The following is a 20,535-nucleotide window of genomic DNA, read 5'->3' on the forward strand; positions in this document are numbered from 1 at the left end:
TTGGCATTTTGCCAGCTCAAACTATAACAGGTATGCAGAGTCTTGTCCTAATTTACTGTTCTTTAGTTCCAAAAGCAAAATAGGTACGTTGACAGTGAGTGTTGGTGAGTCTTTATGCGTTACAAAATGTAGTTCAGATAACACACATGGTTAAGAGTAGGACCATCGTCTTTCCCCTCCCTTCCACCTCTTATGTACAGCGATTGTATATCGACCACACTTGTATGCAAGACAGCTAAAGGTGCCAGAGACCTACAATATAATTAAAAGTAAAATAATTTTTTTTAAAAAATTACAAGTAAGGCTTGTTTTGAAAAGATACATATGCCTTTTTAGGTTGAAAAGGAAAAATTGCAGCCCCTACACATTAGGATGCAAATTAGCCAGCCCACTGAAAATAAGGGGACTTGAGGTTTAGCTCAGATATGCCATTACATACTCCTTGCTCTCAGGGGCACTGAACTAAGCTGAAGAGCAGCTCTTTAGCCAATACCAAAGACTGAAAGGAAGGCTTGGTATAATTTAAGTTTTGCACACATATTGAATACAGGATGCTGGGATCAGGATGCATTACCCATCAGTCTCCTAACCACTTATGTACTATTCAGCAGCAATCAAAACTGATGAAATTATGTTCACATGGATTGGTTGGATTAGTTAGGGGAAGGGAGAGGCATGCAACAATTTGTAATAGAACTTAAAGTCTCCACATCAACAGCAATGAAGAGTCTCACACAAAGTAGACACACTTTTGAGAAGGTATTAGGTTTTCAATGCTTCCCTTAAATAAGATGTCAATTCACATGAAATTAAAATTGCATGTGAGATTAAAATCTATTCTCATTCGATAGTTTTACATTCTTCTGATGCATCTGAAGGGTGGGTCTAAAGACCTTAGAAGGCAAGAATTCTGATGTGAAGATCATACTTTTGCTGTTAAAGAATCTAAATGGTAAAAGGAGTAAACAACTTTCTTGTGTCCCACACCTGTTCATTCCCCTGCTTTGCCTCCATGGTTGTAGATGTCATTTAACCATTTTTATAAAGTTGTAGGTAGTAGACCACAGAATGCATTGTGCAGTATCAGTTTGAGCAATACTGCATGTGCCAATACCAGATTCTTTCCACTATCCATTATTGAAAAGCTAGCCCTGACTAAATCCATGTCACATGAAAATGACAAAACCCATCTTTTTCACTTCTTCAGTTTCATACAGACTTCCATTTAGTTAAACTGATTGCACTTCATAGCTGTGCAATCCTTTCAAACGGGGGAATAAAACTTCCTGGACTTTCATTGATGCTTCAGAATTCAAGAAGCCAACAGTTCTTTATGTACAACTTTACAGACAGATCTAAAAGCAGCATTAACTACTAGTGGACCTTCAGCCTGAACACAGCAGGAAGAAGTAGGAAAAAGTACAGGCAGCAAAAGAGCTTTACACAGTGTCTTACTGTTTTAAGTGCTGACCCACAGCTGTTATCTCAGAGACCAAGACTCTGGATAAGTGAAATTAGAAACAATCTGAAAGTATTCCATCGCATATCAAGTGCTTTATACGTGAAGACAAATGCATTATATACACAAAAGGATAATTTCATCCCATTTAAAATCCTTTCAAATTAAAATCACTTCTTTATTCTGATCAGTGGCCACAATTAGACAGAAGGTTAACCAAACTAATCAGCTGGTTGAAACATGTGAGGAAAAGGCTAGAAGGGACATTTTTCTTTCACTACATGGCATCATAGCATAAAACCTCTTTGTATCAAAACAGTTCCAAGGTTTTTCCATCTAGACAAAGCACCACCCAGCTGTCTGTAATTGGCTTTAATATTACAGATTTAGGACTGCCTTGATATAATGGCCTCCAAAGTTCTACTGATATCAAAGGCAACAGAACACCAGAAGTAAATTAAACAAGAATAATTTTAAAGGGTGTCTAGAAAGCCACTGCATGCCTTCAAACTTACATTCATCAAAACTGCTTTAAAAATACTTGCATGAAATATTTAAAACTCACAGGCAAGACACAGTATTGAACAGAAACTGAACTAAAATAAAGTCATAATATTTTATTTGATATAAAGGCATATGCTGGAGTATAAAGGCAGGAGTAAACCCAATTTTATTTCTAGTTCTTTTCTGAATGTCCCAGTTTCTTTGACAGCCTCTTACTTTTGTTTCTGCTCCCATGACAGTGATCAGTGATCACTTGATTTCCCAACACGAATACAAAGGCTAAACCACAGAAACGCTGGCCTTATTTGTGTTAGCCTAAAAGTTGGACAAGCCTACACCGAGGGGTTTCAGGCCAATTAATCAGTGGAAGGTAAAAGCTCCAACTTAACTTTTAATCAGTGTAACATCTCTCCACTTAGAGTTTATCTGCAGCAGTGCAAGTCCCACTTTCTATCTGACACATAAGGCACTGCCAGAGCTTCTGACACAGGTGAAGTGCATTTGCAAGTACATCAGCAAGAGAAGCTTCAAATGAAGACCTCTCCTTTGAATTATGTACCAGTGATAAACCTAAATAGTTTCTAGTGGTTACTGTTTCAAAGTGAAAATGACAGAAAAATCCCAGGGAAAAATCAGAAAAATCTTACTACCTTAGATTTTTCTTCTAGAAAGCATTTAAGAACATGTGTAATTTCAAACATATGGTTTAGTATTTTCCCTAATATAAGCTTTAGTAAATAAAAGCCAGAACTCATTAAACACATATTACACTTAACCTTCATCAAAATGAGTCCCAGACAGTTTGCTGGTTGCTCTTTTCACCATTTTGTAAGATATTCAGAAGCTGAATAGAGACTTTATTCCAGTAAGCACAGAAAAAGGGCTGGTGCTCTGGATGATACTCAAACTGCAGTCCACACACTGATGAAGAATGAAGATCATAACATCACTGGTGCCAACCTCCATATAAAGAGAAATACATCATGCCTAACTTCTGACTATCATGTCCAAGCAGATATACCTGGAAATAACTCCATTAATGAGCTACTCATTACAGCATATTACATGCCTTCCACAAATCATGGCTGCACTTGCCCTGTAAAGTCCAGTTTGAAAAGCTCAAATGTGATGACTTAAGAGACAGGGCATTAATGCCCAGATTCTTCCACTCCCACAGGCAACAGGGAACTTAAAAACTATTAAAACATTATTTGTTCTATAGGGATTACTTATTACACATTCAATTTAGTCAACCATGTCTGCTGAGAGGCACACAAATCCCACCATAGCTAATTTAAGAACTTACCAATTTCCCTTGCAATTCTGACAGCTTCATCTGCATCCTGTAAAAGCAGGAAATGAGACCCAACGTTAATCCCATCAGCCATTGCACCATGTCCTGAGGGCAGTCATATATTGCACTACTGTCTCCTCCGATTCATTTAATGTTTGATTTTACAACCTTCTGACCCTTTTCAGCCAGAGGAATGTAAAATTAATACCATAAGTGGAATGTAAATTCTACCTCATCATTAGTATACTGAGAAACTCAAAGCAATGAGGAATCAGCTGACAGGAAATACAGCCAGGATCACAAAATAATTTTCTGCAGTTGTAGGAATTTAATGCTAGAATTTAGAAGTTTACAATCAATAGTGGACCATAAATCAGATCGTTAAAGTTTGTCCACCACGAGATTGTTTCTGTCCTCACAGATATTTCTTGTGTTTTCCTGGTTGCTGTCAGTAGGGGGAGTTGATTCTCTATTGTTTGGGAGTAATTCAAGTACAGGAAAAAAATCTTGCACCACTTCTTTCAAGACAAATAGGTTTTGTTTACTGAAGAAACAACACAACCACGTCAATTTTGTAACTTTTGCATTCTGAAGACGGACTAAACCTTAGATGCATCATTTTAAACTGTATCTGAAAGCAGATGATTCCCGTAATTGTTTCCATTTAAGAGTTGGCACGTTAGGAGCAGACGATAATTTTACAAATCCTTTTGTTGATGCCACCTATTGCTTCAGCTGTCTCATACTACTGTAGCCTGGTACAGAGCACAGTCCTGGGAAAATGAGAATAAAAATCAAAGTGCGCGAATTGTTTACTTTTCAATAACCAAATCACTACTCCTACAGTAGTTAATTGTGGTTTCTTCCACTGATAACTATATTCCATCACACAAACCTACAAAGAAAACAGGTTAAATTACAGTGGCATGGGTTAAGTTTGAGAATTCCATCCAAATTTGCTAATATTTATACTATCCCATGACATGCATTAAAAAATTTGTATTGAAGGCAGTAATGTCTGGAAATCACCAGCTGCTAAGTGTGTCTGAAACTATAGGGGCTGACTTATGAACATTAAACTGAAACCTGATATTTTTAAAGCTTTCAAGGCAATTCGTTTTAAAAGCACCCAGGTCAGAACTTTAAAAAAATACATAAGAAATGTTCATACCTGGTTCATTTATGTCCGATAATAAAACAAAATCCTCTTTAAAAGTCTTCAGTACCTAGTAACAGCCCCATGAAGAATAAGGGGGCTGGCAGGGGAAGTTGTCAGAAAATTTAATTTCCTTTCATTAGCTAGTCTGCTCCACAAATCGGTGCTTGTTAAGTTCAAAGCAGTCCTGAAAGCAACATCAGTTTTAAGTCTTTTTACTTCAGTCACATCTGTTAATGAGATTTTTCCAAATAACAATTGTTTTTAAGTCAAGAGATAAATCTAGCAGAAAAAAAAAGACTCCCCCACCCCACCCCAAAAGAAAAAAAACTCAGGGTTTACTGTTTTATTACACCTTGCTGCTTTCCATGACCCTGCACCCTCCAAATTTTAGCTAAAAGGGATAAAATGCATGAAAAGGGTCATTTAAGAACGTTAGTGGTTTCCACACATTGAGTTTGAAGGTTCTTTGTTCCTGCCCGTGACAGTTATGCGAGAATACTTCCCCTTAATAGCCTCTCTGTCAGGAAGTGTTAAACCTGCCAAATGCAGACAATTAGAGCCTCTTGAACAAAATGCAGGAAGAGTGATGACTGATGAAGAGCCACGATTATAGTTGAGAAGGAAACTTTTACATTTCTTTTCTTTTGCAAATTCACCCATATATTTGCAAAATAGAATTAAGAGGGGGGGAAGCAAACAGGGAGATTTTTTTTCACTTAGTTACCTGCAAACAAGTGGCTGACTGATACACTGCAGTCCACAGAAAGACAAGCTGCAAATCGTTATAGGGGAACTTTTCACTGCCACTGTATTTTTATACATGCATACAACAACTTTAAGTAATAAGCAGCATAGTATCAGCAGCACTAACTGTGTCAGTTCTGGCTTGAAAAGACTGAAGTCTACTGCCCAGCAGAGTTATTAATTTACACTGTTTCTACATCTGTTTCTTTTGCAGTTCTAACATATTAAAACCCAAAAACTAAGATACGAGGAAAAAAATAAAAATCAATGCATACTCAAAATTTTTAACCTTCGAAGAGCATTTCTGAACGAAAACCAAAATATGCTCTCCTTTCAAGAGAAAAACTAATCCAAAAAAATAAACAACTGGCATACTGAAGTCTCTGGTAAGTCTTTTGATCTTTTTCGCTGAGAAAGTATGTTTTAGTATCATGAATTTCACTTGCAGATTACATGAATACAGAATCAGTTTGCGTACTCAGAAAGTTAGGACAGTTATTCTATATTTTTGGTGCAGAAAACTTGTAATATACAACATTTGCCCAAGGGGAGCAAAAAAACTGAACACTATGACACTGCCTAACACACAAGTCCATATGTGCAAAATATACAAAACCATACTGGTAGTAAAAGCATTTTGAATTATTTTTTTTAGAAGCAAAAGTCCTCAATGATTTACTGCTGTTTCCTCCAGAAACACATTAGCTACACTACCATTTTCCCAAAATAAACTAGGGACTGCAAAGAAATGCATACTTTTAGCACAACCTTTTATTGTACAAATAAAAATGTTCAAGTAATGGTAGAAGTTTATAAAAATCCTGAGAGTTATAAAATCATGTCATAGTGTTTTTACAAATAGATGATTCCATAGAGTTAAGGAGACATAAAATACTCATTTAGTGTAAGAATTCCTAACCTCCTAATTTCATGTAGGTGCCTCTCAGTCAGGTGCCAGCAGGTGGAGACAGAAAAGCAAAACTGCCTTGATGTAGAGGAATGCCAGAATAAAGCTTTTTAAGAGACTCCTAGAACTATAAAACACTGTATTAATTATGAAGAACTACACAATCATTTTCATGGCTGAGGTGTTTGCCTTCGAGAACCTCCACTTCACGTCTAGTCTCCAACAACCTCTCCAGCAATGCAATGATCATTCAATCCCAACATCAATTCCCCACTGCGAGAATTCAGCCAAAACACGTACCCAAAACTAACTACAGTACATTCAGAGCCCTGCTGAAGACCTTTAATGTGTCTACTGACATCAGTGAAACTAAGTAGGCACAGAGAGACATTATATTCTGGGTCTACATCCAGATGTGTTCTACCAGCCATAAAACTAGACTGTATGTAGTGAAACGATACAAAAATCATTCTTCCCTTGCCATTCCTTTGCCAGTTCTTCACCACAGAATGTCCTTATATTCATTACTTAGCATCCACTTCCTTCTTGTCAGTTATCCCCCTTTACTTACAGCTAATACATCATCTCAGCTCCAAATTTAGTATAGCTATTTCTTATGGGATTAATGTTAATTTTTTTGATTAGGACTGTTTACCGCTACCTCTCCCAATAAGGTTTTAAAACTAATTGTAGTTACACATTTTGAAATTAATTACTTTTGAATGCTTTTGTTGGCTTTTTAGCTGACAGCAAAGACTCTGGTTCCTTACACGTGCACACTGGATAACCCTTGGCCCAGCCAACCAAGAAACTGAACTAGGGATGAGAAGAAAACTGCTCCTCATCAAACTGACCTCTCCACTCTCATTCCATGTCTTTCTAACTATTCTCAGTTTCATATTTGCTAAAGCATTTGCCTGTATGAGAACAGTTAGTTGTGTCTGTTATGCCAAGCATCCTCCTTCCACATCTTTAAGTATACTGTTGAAGGGCTTTCTTCTCTTAAATTCAATTAAATTTCTACTCACTGGGAATTTTTCTGCTTGCAACTTCTCTACAAAAGCTTAGCAACTACAGTGTCTCTTATGTGTAAGTGCTAAGCAACATAAACAAGAGAGGAAAAACATCCTCTATTCATGAAGGACCTAAGTATCTACAGCATTATTTAACCAGTGTGAGATAAAGACAACTCTTCTAGTAACAAAGATTCTCAGTGCAGTCCTGAGCTGAATAACAAAGCACCAGAAGTTATTACTCTGTGTTTAACTATTCATCCACAAAGAATATGTGCAACAGATCTGTCTTAATTTCTGGCATAGTCAAAGGCATGAAGGCAGTTTTCTTCCAGCTTTACTAGACTCTGCTTTAAAGATGAAGCCACCTCTAATCAAAACAAGTGTCAAGCAGACATTTAACTCCTTCCTAAGACCTTTAAAATTTTTATTTTTCAAGAAAGAGTCCCCAAAGCTTCATAACTGTGACCCAAGTAGGTCTCCCAAGAATGTCAGAAATCCTAAATAGTCTCCAAGTCTTTGTGTGTTGCTCCTTTGATTGTAACTGGTATCACACAGCTTTGCCCTTCCCTATCTTAGTCTGAATTAACAAAACAGTAAATGAAGCTCTAATTAAAGATCAGGCATCCTCTATGACCTAATTACTTGGATATTCATTTGAGAAAAATACACATAATTGTGGGAAGGAAATCAGAGGAAAAACAGGGGCATATATTTAGATCCATAGCAAGTGTGTCAATATCAATTATCAGAAGGTTTATTTCCTGGAACTTGTAACCAAACTACTGGTTAACATAAAATTTTCAGCTCCTCTTTCTGATGGAAACTACAATGCTGGCAACGTCTGTGGACTTTCCTTTTTCTTTCTTGGTGGGTATACTGCAGGTTGGTTTTGTTTTGGTTATATATATTCTTTTTCATCAACAATGTTTGTGTAATTGGAACTGGTGTAAGTCTGAACAATGTGAAACTGGTAAGATATGGACACTTTTGGATTAATCAACTACCACGTAGTTGCTTTCAATAGCAGAGAAGTGGAGTTGTCAACTCAATCCTACATTCAAGTTCATTTGGTTTTAAGGGTATCACTGCATTGCCAACCAGATGACTTATATTTCCTTTTCGTGTTAGGAACTTCAGATAATTGTCAAAAACAGTGCAACTGCAGGTTTTGGAAAGAACTGCACACAAGTAGATTGGTTTCACTGGTTCTATGTCTACCTGTTCATGAACAATTATCCTGTTTAGTCAGGTTTGTTTCTTTGTACTAGCAGGATAACAGACCCTTACAAAAGTTTTAACTTGATACAGTGAAGAAACAGCATTTTCAGTATTAGAGAAAGTTTTGTGGTGTTTAAATGATTCATTCAAAGGTATCTCCTAATTAGTTCTTTCTAGAAATTATTTAGGATTTCTAGAAGAAGATACAGGATGTCGGACAGAACAGAGAACCTTATGCACAACAGCTTGGCTGCTGTTAAATGCTACTAGTGCCAAAGGACGACATACACAATGACTGCTAAAACAAGCAACAAAAACCTGAAAGAGCACTGTGTTCAACTTGCCACTGCCAGACTTCAGCAAGGTCACAAATGCCAGCCTAAGACTCATATGGATCTCTCCAGAAAAGAAAAAAGTCTTTGCACTTCACCTGTTGCAGCATATCCCGCTACCAGTCATGGCACACACCACACATTTCCATCACAGTTCTCTTGGGCATTTTGACCTCACCTATTTTGTCATTTTATCATTCTCTCCCAAGAGTCAAGTTCTCCAGGCAGCCTCATCAAAAGAGAATTTTGTGGAGGTTTAGCCCCTTAGCACTCTATTTACCTTTCTCATTTAGTCATGGTTTGGGTTGGTTTTTTTCCTCTTAACAGAGTTTAAAATCCAACTTAGCTAACACACTTTTTCATGCATCTCAAACTTTCACTAAAATTTTGGGGAAAAAAAAAGACATCTAACTTTGCACGTCAAGCATATGACATTTCAACACAGGAGATCAACATTTTACAATTCACTAAAGTTTTAGGCGTATACAATAAAAGTTTTAAAAGACAAAGCGTATTTTAACTACATTAACGAGGACAATATAACAAGACACAGGAAAGCTCGTAAGAGCCCAACACCTGATAGCAAAAAATAAATGAAGATTTACTTTAATTTTACAAACTATAAGGAAACAACCAAAGTATTTTTAGAGAACTGTTGAAAATCATTCCTTCTAAAACCACAGGAAGAACACTAGCTGTAGATCCTGACAAACAGCCACCAACTTCCCCCATCCTCACCCTGAGTTCTGCAACACATGGAAATCTGCACCATCAGCACAGACCATAAAATAGAAACTTGACACAGTTTAACAAACTTGAGTGTTAATTCAGAGCTGTCAAGATGTTCACCAACAAGACCACCCTAGAAATGTAAAGCTGTGTAGACAGTCGAATCTGCACCTGACATTTAATACATTTACCTGCCTTCATGTTGAATTTGAAGTAAAGTATTTTTAGAGACTCCACTGAAGAACTACTTAATACATCATTTATTATCAAGGACTTTCTTTTCTTTCCCAAAGCTCTCTTGCTAGCAAAAATCTGTACCCCATTTTTAATTACATCTTACTGAAAAAGAAGATGGAATTATAATTATATTCTGCATCAGACCTTGAATAGGTGTACTTTGATTTAGACACTGTTCCTACAGTGGGCAGACAGTAATTAAATGATTTCTCACCTTGACTACTCCATCAAAGCCAGGGATTGTGTTGACCTTTGCATTCTTGGCTAACAATTTGCTTTCAATCTTGTCTCCCATAGCTTGAATAGCATGTGTGTCAGGTCCAATGAAGGTGACACCTTCTGACGCCTGCAAAGACAGTAAAGATAAAACTTTAGGACACAAAAATAAAGATCAGCTTTTCTTTACACAGGTATTGCTACTCATATTGTTTTCTCCTTTTGAACTAATACAACCACGTTCATAAGACAGTGATCTGTTTATGTAACAGCCTAGTAATATATACACATTTGAACCACTTCATTAAAAATGTGTATGACCTTGTGGAACTATGTATACACACAGATTCAAAGCCCCTATAATTAGCATTTGTATAAATCAAAGCCAGGCCAGAGAAAAACAGCTGCAAGAGGAAGTACTCCAGCCTGAAAGTTAGAAATACCTCTTCAGAAAAGAGAGGATAGTTAACTCACTCTTGAAAAAGCCAAGTGATTTACAAAGATGCCCTTGCTAAACGGTAATCCAGTTTAAAACTCTATTTATTACACATTCCTAAAAACAAACCTCACAGAAACATCACAATGAAAATGAAGTCTCTTGCTCAACATATTTAAGATCTTGAAAATAAGAAAATCAGTGAACAAAACATTTCCTGATTCTTCCAGGAAACTCTTTTTTCCAATACTAATGTGGAAATAGGTTAACAAAAAATACTTAAATACATCAACTTTAATATGTAGGTAGAACTCTGAATTGCATTTTTCTTTCGCCTGTTTCCCTATGCCAACAATAGAATTCAGTGAGGTGATTCAGTACAAGCATTTTTTCAAACCTCTCCAGGTCAGTACTAAACTGACTTAAGGGCAATTCCAACAGAACTATTCCCCGAAAGTTATGATGCATTGGCGAGTATAAGCGTGTTTCATAGGCATTGAACTCTGTCAGGCTTGGTGATGTGACCACTGCCCTGGGGAGCCCGTTCAGTGCCCAACCACTCTCTGGGTGAGGAACCTTTTCCTAATATCCAACATAAACCTCCCCTGACACAACTTCAGGCCATTCCCTCAGGTCCCATTACTGGTCACCACAGAGATCAGTGCCTGCCCCTCCTCTTACACTCAAAAGGAAGTTGTAACTGCAATGAGTTCTCCCCTCAGTCTCCTCTTGTCCAGGCTGAACAGACCAAGTGCCCTCAGCCACTCCTCATACAGCTTCCCCTCAACGCCCTCCACCATCTCCGTCGCCCTCTTTGGATGCTCTCTAATAGCTTAATATCTTTCCTGTATTGCTGTGCCCAAAACTGCACACAATAGCCAAAGTAAGGCCGCCCCAGTGCAGAGCAGAGTGGGACAATCCCCTCCCTCAACCAGCTGGAGATGCTTTGCCTGATGCCCCCCAGGACACGGTTGGCCCTCCTGGCTGCCAGAGCACTGCTGACTCACATTCAACTTGCCATTGACCAGGACCCCCAGGTCCCTTTCCATGGCACTGCTTTCCAGCATCTCGTTCCCCGTCTGTATGTACATCCAGGGTTTCCCCATCCCAGGTATAGAATCCAGCACTTTCTCTTGTTGAACTCCATATGGTTGTTGACTGCCCAGCCCTCTAATTTGTCGAGGTCTCTCTGCAGGGCCTCTCTGCCTTTGAGGGAGTCAACAGCTCCTCCCACTTCTCTGTCATCTGCAAACTTGCTTATTATCCATTCCAGTCCTTCATCCAAGTCATTTATGAAGATGTTGAAGAGCACAGGGCCTGAGATGGAGCCCTGTGGAATCCCACTAGTGACAGGGCACCAGCCTGATCTTGCCCCATTCACTATTACCCTCTGTGCTCCACCCGCGAGCCAGTTGCTCACCCACAGATCTGCTCTTTCACAGGGAACAAGAAGCCGCTTAGTATCACCAGCTATTCTCTGATATGGTTAGTCAATTGAGGCAGTCACCACAGACAATTATTTCCCAGCAACAACCCGAAACAAAATAGTTTAACTCAATGTGATATCACAGGACACCTAAAACCACATAACTCTGCATGCTGCAACATCCATAAATCAAAAATAAGCTAACCAGCCAAAGGTGTTCCACTGGTTCCCAGCCAGTATCCTAGACATCTGTTACACAGAAAAGGTGTGCATTCTCTGACATTACTTGCAACTAACCCTAGTTAAGCGCACACAAAAAGACAGTCAGCTTCATACACCACTAGAACTCTTGTAAGTCTTGCTACAATAAGTCCTCATCACTCAAAGACGTTGCTAAAGCCTGCTGCCAAAGCTACTCAGCTCATCACCAAAATAGTTCCCAGCTTCTTCACTGCCAACAATCACAAAATGGATTAAGTGATCTGTTCAAAACTCTATGCCCAATACTGAAAGAGAAAAAAATAGACCACAAGAAAGAACGTGGTGGAAACATCTTCAGCTACAACAGATTGACCAACACTTGACCATTAGCACCCTTAGTTTACCAAACACAAGAACTGGTGAAACTGTACCAGAAAAAATTTCAGCACCTAGTGACAGTCTGTCCACACACAGACTTGTTAGTGTTGTAGCAAGTACTAGAACCCTTACTGTACATATACAAACTTACAGACTGCACATCAAACAAGCTCTTCCAAATGTTCTGTTACTCCTCCACATATTCAGTAGCATATTTCAGCCTTGAAGACTAATTATCTGGTTGGAGGGAACATAATAAAGTTTTGCCATAAACACGCACCAGCATTTTCTTTAGAAATATGCCTGCAATATCGGTGTATCACTCCTCTACTTTGCATAGACAAAGGCACAGCCAAACAATATGGAGTATTTAAAAAAAAAAGTTAAATTTTCGTTGTCTCACATAGTAGATCAATATCGAAGTTTCCCCCCAAACCCTTCTATTTTGAAAGCAATAACAATAGGTGTAATTGTCATGCCATAAGGATTGAGAACAGTTCATCTCTCTTCCTTTTGTTTTTGGGTTTTGTTTGGGCTTTTTTTTTAGCCAGACTGTATCAGTTCATTTTGGATACATGTCCAGAATAAAGGTAATCACAGTCATAAAATACCACAAACTGCATTTATTGCAATACCAACAAGTAAAAGAGAATTAAAAGGATAAAATACTTAATAAAAAAGAGAATAAAAAGAAGAAAATCCTTAAAACTTAAGAAAAGGATACAAAAGGATACAAAATAGTTGTTACTTCCTATCCCTGATGCTCACCGGGGCAGACAGGCCAGGACTACCAGGATGGCAGCAGCTGGACAGCATCCATGCTTAGTGGTCGTCCCCAAGGAGCCAACACAGTCTCGGTGCAAGGACAGGTGTCGCTCAGCTGCCCCACTCCTGGTGTCCCTATTTACCAGCTCTCCATTACACTACATGGGGCCAGCACACAGTATAAGGTATGGCCTGGGAGGCAGCCAAACAGCACCTGTTCATTACATCAGTGGCAACAGTCTGAACATGTCGCCTGTTGGGTACTGGTCGTACCAACCCTGCCCACATGATCTTCCTCCCATCATCAGCTTCCTCACCCCTCTGTACGACCCTCACTATTGTGTTTCCAGGGTATTTGAATCTACCTTGAGGCGTGCAGACAAGTCAGAGAGGAACACAGCCCTGATCATAGAGAACATCCACTGTTACACAGTTACTTTGGACAATACTCTGCCTGGTTTCCCAGCATGTTAGAACTACTTTTTCACCCTTCTATGCTCCATTGATCATGTAAATTAAAAGTACTTTCTTTACATTCGTGTTTTACTGTAACTTAGCAAGCGGAAAGGTCAGACACGGACCAAAATAATAATATTTTATTATTTAATACAAGATAAAAGCCTTATTCTACCCCCAGGGAGTGCAGGACTCCTAATACAGCAAAAACTAAATGCCAAAGTATGAAAAGCCAAGGCAAGATTTGGAAAACACATTTGGGAAGTTCACGATTGAACTGTATGCAATCTTCACAGTCTGTAAAACCTATCTGACTGCTCTGGGAACAGTGAGACAAATAGAGCTATGCTAGTGTAAATCCCCATATTCCCAACATCTGGAAAGGACCTGTCCATTTTACAAACTCTTGTGCCTGAAGTAATTGAAGAGACTGATTTTAGAACAGGAGATTCCATTGCATCTCCTCCTGGAAATTATGAGTGCAGATAGTCACAGCTACTGCATTATATAGTCAGCAGTGGATTCAGTCTCAGTGACAGTGTAAGAATAACTAAAGATAGAAGACATGAAGGAGGAAAAACTGCAAAAAAACTTTTATACAGACTAGCTCCTTGGCAATGTACATTCTTCTTTGGGCTTATGAATCTGTGGCAAACCAGTCATCTTACTACCAGGCCTCCCAAAGGTGCAGGAAATGACTGAACAGTTCCAATCCAGAGTTAGATAACAAGCAATATTAAAACTTACCCTCTGCCATTTACTATGTTAGTAATGGACAATCGAACACACTTTTTCGTGTTGTAATTTGAGCCAAGATATCAGAATCTGCATATGACATCAGCTTAACAGGAACAGCTTCAGCCATAAAGGAGGTATGTCACATCCAAAAACGTGACTATTAAGAATGTTGAGCTTTCTCTTTCAGGATCATTTGGTGAGGGGACTTTTCCATTCACAGCATGCTGATGTGGCAAAACACGCTCCAAGTGTCCAGCTGCTTCCAGGTGCAAGAGCCCCTGTAATTATCCACACAGAATATACCACATAGAAGCAGTGACAATGCAGGCTTTCTGCTTGTTTCTTCCCTGGTACCTGCAACAGCTTGTTGTAGGAAAATGTTTCCCATCTCTGAGGAAGAAATGGCTGAGAGGGTAGACATCTCAGGAGCAATCCTACCTCCTCCATCTTATTGAAAATAAGCTCTTCCATGTAATCACAGAGGTGGTTTTAAACAAACACATGAAATTTACAGGAGAACCCAAACCATCTGTTGCACACTGCCACTAAATCCCAGGTTCCCAAACTCAAGACTTGTGGTGTTTTTAAGATACCCAAACTCCGGGTGATACTTATCATGTAAGACAGTAACAGTAATTCACTCAGAAGAAAAGGGCTTAATCCCAGTCCTACTGGTTGTGTATCCCCCTTCCTCTAATGGGCAGGCTTTCACACTCCTCAGTTGACCTAGCTGACCAACATGGTAGACAATGATCTACTTTTTTAGAGTGTTTTCCACCACTTTTGTGAGATAAAATGCTTAATGGGCACTGAACGAAAGATGACTTGAGCTGCTGGTGCATGCAACTGGGAATAAAACCTCTTTTGGGGGGAAGGCACATCCTCTAACTCTCAGGCGCAGGGAAGGGGGCCGCATGCTGCCGTATCAAGCTGCCCTTGTGTTCAAGTCTGCATTGCTGTTTTAAGGTTAGTTTTAAAATCCAATATGACGCTTCTCTGACAAGTGCTGTTTGAATCACAGAATGGCTGAAGTTTGAGGCATCAAAGCCGCTGCTTGAATCAACTCTTTGACACATGGTGTCAAGTAGTGGAACAACTTACGGGCAGAAGAAAAGCAGAAGCAAGATTCTGTCGCAATGAGGCAACAGCAAGATCAGCAACCTGTAAGTTACCACACTTACTCTAGAATTATTGGTGAAAAAGATTAAGAAGGAAGGTCCAGATAAGAACTCTAGTAGAAACTTTATGATAGGTGTGGTTTTTAAGGGGTTTTGTGTTAACCATCAAGTTTTCCTCACTGGAAAATCTGAAAAAGGTTTCCATGAAATACTTACACACCCCTGATGAATTCTCTCACCCTTATACTGCCCTTTTGACACACAATCAGTGAAGGAGACAGACCCAAAGGGGAAAGGAACAGTCACAAGTAGTCCAGTAATCATAAACAGTGTTCCAGAAAAATTAGGATCTTCCACAAATACCATCTCCCATCCCATGAGCTCACAGCTCATCAGAAGGACACAAACCTGTACGTGCAGCTGCCTGCAGTCACATAGAAAGCAGAGCACATAAGCAGCACAGTTCAAGGATGACTGGAATAGCAAGCTGGCTAAAAAGCCTCTAAGTCACAAGGGCTGAGTGCAGGCTGAAAAGCAGAGCTGGCAGCAAAAGGAAAGTCCAATAGAGGTATAAACAACCTAGAAAAAAACAAGCAGAACAGAAAAATCCAGATGAAACATTTAAAGACAGACAAGATTCAGACAAGATACCAGGGTGAGGTAGGGGGCAGGGGGAGCCCAACCACACCAGCAGGCACACTGACATCTGTTGAAAAAGGTGGGGGCATAGCAAATCACTTCACAATACAGGAACAGTCCATTCAACTGGCAAGGAATCCCCTAGGAAATATACTATAAGAATATGTAACAAGAAGCATCCACTCTAACCTGGGAAATACTGAACTGGTAAAATGCTCTGCAATAGGACGTAGTGGACATGGAAGCATATCCTGAAGCTTTCTGCTAGATAGACAGAAATAACTTATCAGCACTCCAATACCTGGGCCCTGTATCTGCTATCCTGAAGGCTCACAATCAAGAACATATGCAGAAGCGGCCAATGATCTGTCCAGGCATCAACCTGCAAATATCGTACCAACAAATAGAAAGTTTAATTCTGAGCACACTTATTTTAAGCTGGAAAAAGCTTAAAGCAGTAACAAGCCTAGGTATTGTCATGGACCACCAAAAGCAGTAACTCTCCAGCAGTTCAATGAAAAAAGTTCTTCCAATCTTGTTAGAATGAAATAAGCAGAACTTCTGAAGACAAAGGATCTTCAGAATACACACACATTTACATACACACACCAGAGAGAAAAGACAATACTGTACAGTAGCATCCTTCATTAGAACGGGTATTTTTACAAAATGAGCCATGCAGAGGAAAAGCAAATTATAACCTTCTGTACAAGCTTACAGAGTGAATACAGTGTGTCATGTAAATAAATGGATAGATTTGCTGGGGGGGGGGAGGGGGGAGAAGAGTTGTAGCACCCTACTGTCCTCTGACTATTCCTGCCTTTGGCTCCCGTAGTTATTTACAGTAGCTTTTGTTTTGAGGGTTTTGGAAGGAGATGGACTATTACAATCACCTTGAGTTGTAGAAGCAGCAGACAGGTAGACTGTGACAGCAACCATCCTTGAAAGCAAAAATGTAAATCGGCAATTGGAAAAGTGACAGTGCCCAATGCAACTTGCTAGAGGAAGTAAGTGCTGACAAAGAACTGTTCTTCCCAGACTACCAGTCCTTATGGTTTGTTCCAAATCCTACTTCAAAATCAAAACTGTTTCTTGACTCTAACACACACTGCAATTTGGAGGTCAGAACTCACCACACAAGCTATATCACTACCTGAGACACTATACTGTGCCATTTTCAATATCTGTACTCGCTGTCTGAAACAGGAGCACATACTATAAGAGAAAGTTATACATTAGCAGTGTTTCTTTTGAAAAGAAAAACCTAGTAGAATAAAAAAGCCTTACCTAAACTGAACACAGGTGCAGGAAGTTTCTCTTACTTAAAACTGAAATTAAGGAACACTAAAGCATTTTCAAAATTACTACCTTAAGTAAGGAAAAAAAAAAGGATGGCTGCTGGGCAGTGACATCCAAAAATGAAAACTAGTATACACTCATTTTCTTGAAAATAAACCAACAAAGGCACCAGTTTTCCATGCTTAACCTTCGGCATAGGGAGGGAGATGTGTTAATATACTCCCTTTAATCCACCATTCTAAGGAATCTTAATTGATTCAACCCTGGTGTAAATCTGTTAATACTGGTCTCCAAAGTATAGTTTAAACTATTCAGAGGCATGAAAATCCATTCATCGGTTACCAGTAAGGCCAGACAAACTTCTGAAGGACCAAATGAAAACAGGCTTATCCAAGCTCCAAACATGCCTTCTCTAAAGCAGGCTGGGACTAGAATGCAGGAACAGCACATAGCTATGTATCATATATATAGGCATATTTGGTTTTTAAAACGTAGTATATGTATATTCAAATAGTGGGGGTGGGAAGAGAGAACTCAATCTGTTAGACTAGTCTAAAGCTCAGCTTAAACAAAAGGCACAGTTGCTGAACCAGTATAAATACAATCTAAGGCTACTTAACTCCACTGTCCCAAAAAAGTGTGCACCTCAGAAAAGGTGCTCGACCTCCTGCATAAACACTAGGGAGTGGCTAGAAGAAAATTAGATGGTCAGCATCACCTTCAGCACAAATGCTGCATAGGAAATAGCTTTTAAATAAAGTCATCTACCCTTTAGTGCCACAGAATTGATAAGTTTACAAAGCCAAAATAATGGATCAGGCTGATCTGTAGACATCTTTAACAAGATACAAGTTGTGAACTCATACTATCATAGATGATATGTACAAAGAGTAAATGTGCTTGAACGGATTTAATTTTGTATTTCAAAATTAAACACTTTCATTCACCAAACATTTCATAGTGTATATGATAACTTCTAAGTGGAAAAAGTGGTTAGAGGTCATATCTTCACAGGTGAAAGAAGCACAGAAGTAGCTGTTCCCAAGGACTCAAAGCACAAGGCATTGAGAACAAGAACCACCTCTATGGCTCTACACTTAAAAGTTTTCAATTCAGATCTGATCAGTAAGATCAAGTTCTAATTTGATCATTTCATTTTTGAACAATTTAAGGCTTTAGATGGTCTATATATTTTACATCTGTCTAGAACCTAAATGCAACATTGAACTATCTGAATTCAGAAGCATTTCTCAAATATAAAACTTTAATATACAGTAGTGTGCATGACATGCCACTGATAACTGAATTGCTTCACCATCTATGAAACATTACACACACACACACACCACCCAGTGCACAGGAACTTAACCCCGATATGCTGCAAAAAGCTCGAGTATTCGACTATACCAGTATTAACAAATACCCAGAAAACTTAGGGAGAAACAACCGAAACCTAAGAATTTTCCCTGGATGGTTTCCATATAGCTTTTCTTCACTTCATGGCATTGAAACCACCCTTGCTTTTTACATGATAAAAGAAATCTGTGGAACTAATCCTAGAAACCTCTTTCTGTTTCCTTGCTTAACACCTCCAGGCGACAGAAAAGACAAAATGCTTCATTTGCATCCTTAAACATCAGAAACTGCGAATGAGCCTTTTCAGCTGCAAATGTTATTGCATCTACATTTCCAGAAGAGAAAGAAGGTTAAACAGCCTACTCAGGTTTATGTTAACTCATCTCTTTTTTAGCACCGTGAGCAGCACAAAGAGCAGAGAATGTGGAAGCTTAACAGCAGAACCTCTTTCTTCATTAAGTTCAATTAGATCCTGGCAATGGATATAGCTGCTGATTACACAAAGATAAAGAGAGGAAATCAGGTATGCACAAAGGAAATGGCAAACACTAACAAGTGTACTCTTAGTCTTCGCGATCCTCTATGCTCATGAAGACCATTTCATTTTTCATACAACACAAAGCAGTTCTACCAGTTGCATGACCACACAAGATTTTGCCTGATGTAAAAGCAGCGTTTGTTTAATCATTAATTCAAACTTAGTTTAAAATGTCATGTGTCGGTGTTGCACAGAGCCTTCCTGAATATGTGAGTAAGGTAAGAAAGACTCCTTGTTCATCTTACCAATTGTGTAATAAATTTAAGCCACAAACAGCCAAACCTATTAAGTACTTCAAAATAAAATTAAGTACAACTTATTCCTCGAGAGCATTAGATTTTTTTTTAATTAGGATTCAAGCAACATATTTTTAATTTGTTTGAAGGAGGAGGAAGCACTCAGAATTACTGTACAGAATTCAGCAGACAAAGTCTGCAGCACTTTATTTTCTAGGCCATTTGGCTTTCAGTTTGGAGAAAGTCTTCAGCTTCGCAGAGAACGCTCAATGAGATGCATAACACAAAATACACATTAGTCTAAATGAAAAACAGGCAGTCATGGAAGAAAAATCAGGACAGAACGAGGAAGGAGGGAAACAGCAGCACATGACTGTAACCAAAAGAATCCCGCGCATTTTCAAGAACCCAAGTTTACGACATCTACAAAATTCTCTATATCAAACTGAAAGTTCAGTGGGGGAGACAAACAATTAACAAACAGTTCAAAACCCCTGATGTTAGAGCAGATGACAATGCATGGGCACAAGACATATTCTTAATATAGCCTTATTATTTCTCCTGTCCTAAAGCTGAATGTGAAGCTTAGCAAATGAAAACAGAACACAAGCACACAGCCTGATTAGTAAGTGCCCTCTGCTATACCTTAGCTTGTGTTTTTCAAGGGGGAGGACAGGAAAAAAACCAAAAACACAAGAATACATTTAGAAGTCAACAAGTAATGAAAAATCAGCACCGTGTTATTGAGATGTTACACTGAGCTTGAAGTCAAAGGATATTAATTATATTCCTGCACATTGAAAAAAAATCTGTCCAGTATTTTTCCAGACATTCTACAATGCTTTCAAAGTTAGGTGACCATGATTATATTTACACTGCATATTCAGAGACCAAATTAAAACTTATGGTGACTGTCCAAGCTTGCACTGCCCTGAATTTGCTGATGATTTCAGCATTAGTAACCTTGGTATTCACAAGCAGGAAGACAAATGACTCCAGAATCATCTTCCTAATAACCACTCTAATAAATACATTGGAAAAGCATCATTTCTCAAACATTGTAAAAGACAAAGACACAGAATAAGCAACACTCTTGATAAAAACAAAACTACTAAAGTCTATTACCCTGACCAA

The 20,535-nt window shown here is 38.8% G+C and overlaps 1 protein-coding gene across 2 annotated transcripts in view; it reads right to left on the bottom strand.

The window, feature by feature from the left end:
* Positions 1 to 20,535, bottom strand: part of PCCA (propionyl-CoA carboxylase subunit alpha) — a 278,669-nt gene that overhangs the window by 191,800 nt on the left and 66,334 nt on the right. For both annotated transcript variants that reach the window (XM_071548902.1, XM_071548910.1), the window contains 2 exons: positions 9,814 to 9,945; positions 3,270 to 3,306 (listed from right to left, as the gene is read on the bottom strand). In XM_071548902.1, the coding sequence (XP_071405003.1) occupies positions 3,270 to 3,306; positions 9,814 to 9,945 (169 nt within the window). The remainder of the gene's footprint in view (positions 1 to 3,269; positions 3,307 to 9,813; positions 9,946 to 20,535) is intronic.

Source organism: Pithys albifrons, chromosome 1 (assembly GCF_047495875.1).
Source record: "Pithys albifrons albifrons isolate INPA30051 chromosome 1, PitAlb_v1, whole genome shotgun sequence".
NCBI classification, from domain to species: Eukaryota; Metazoa; Chordata; class Aves; order Passeriformes; family Thamnophilidae; genus Pithys; species Pithys albifrons.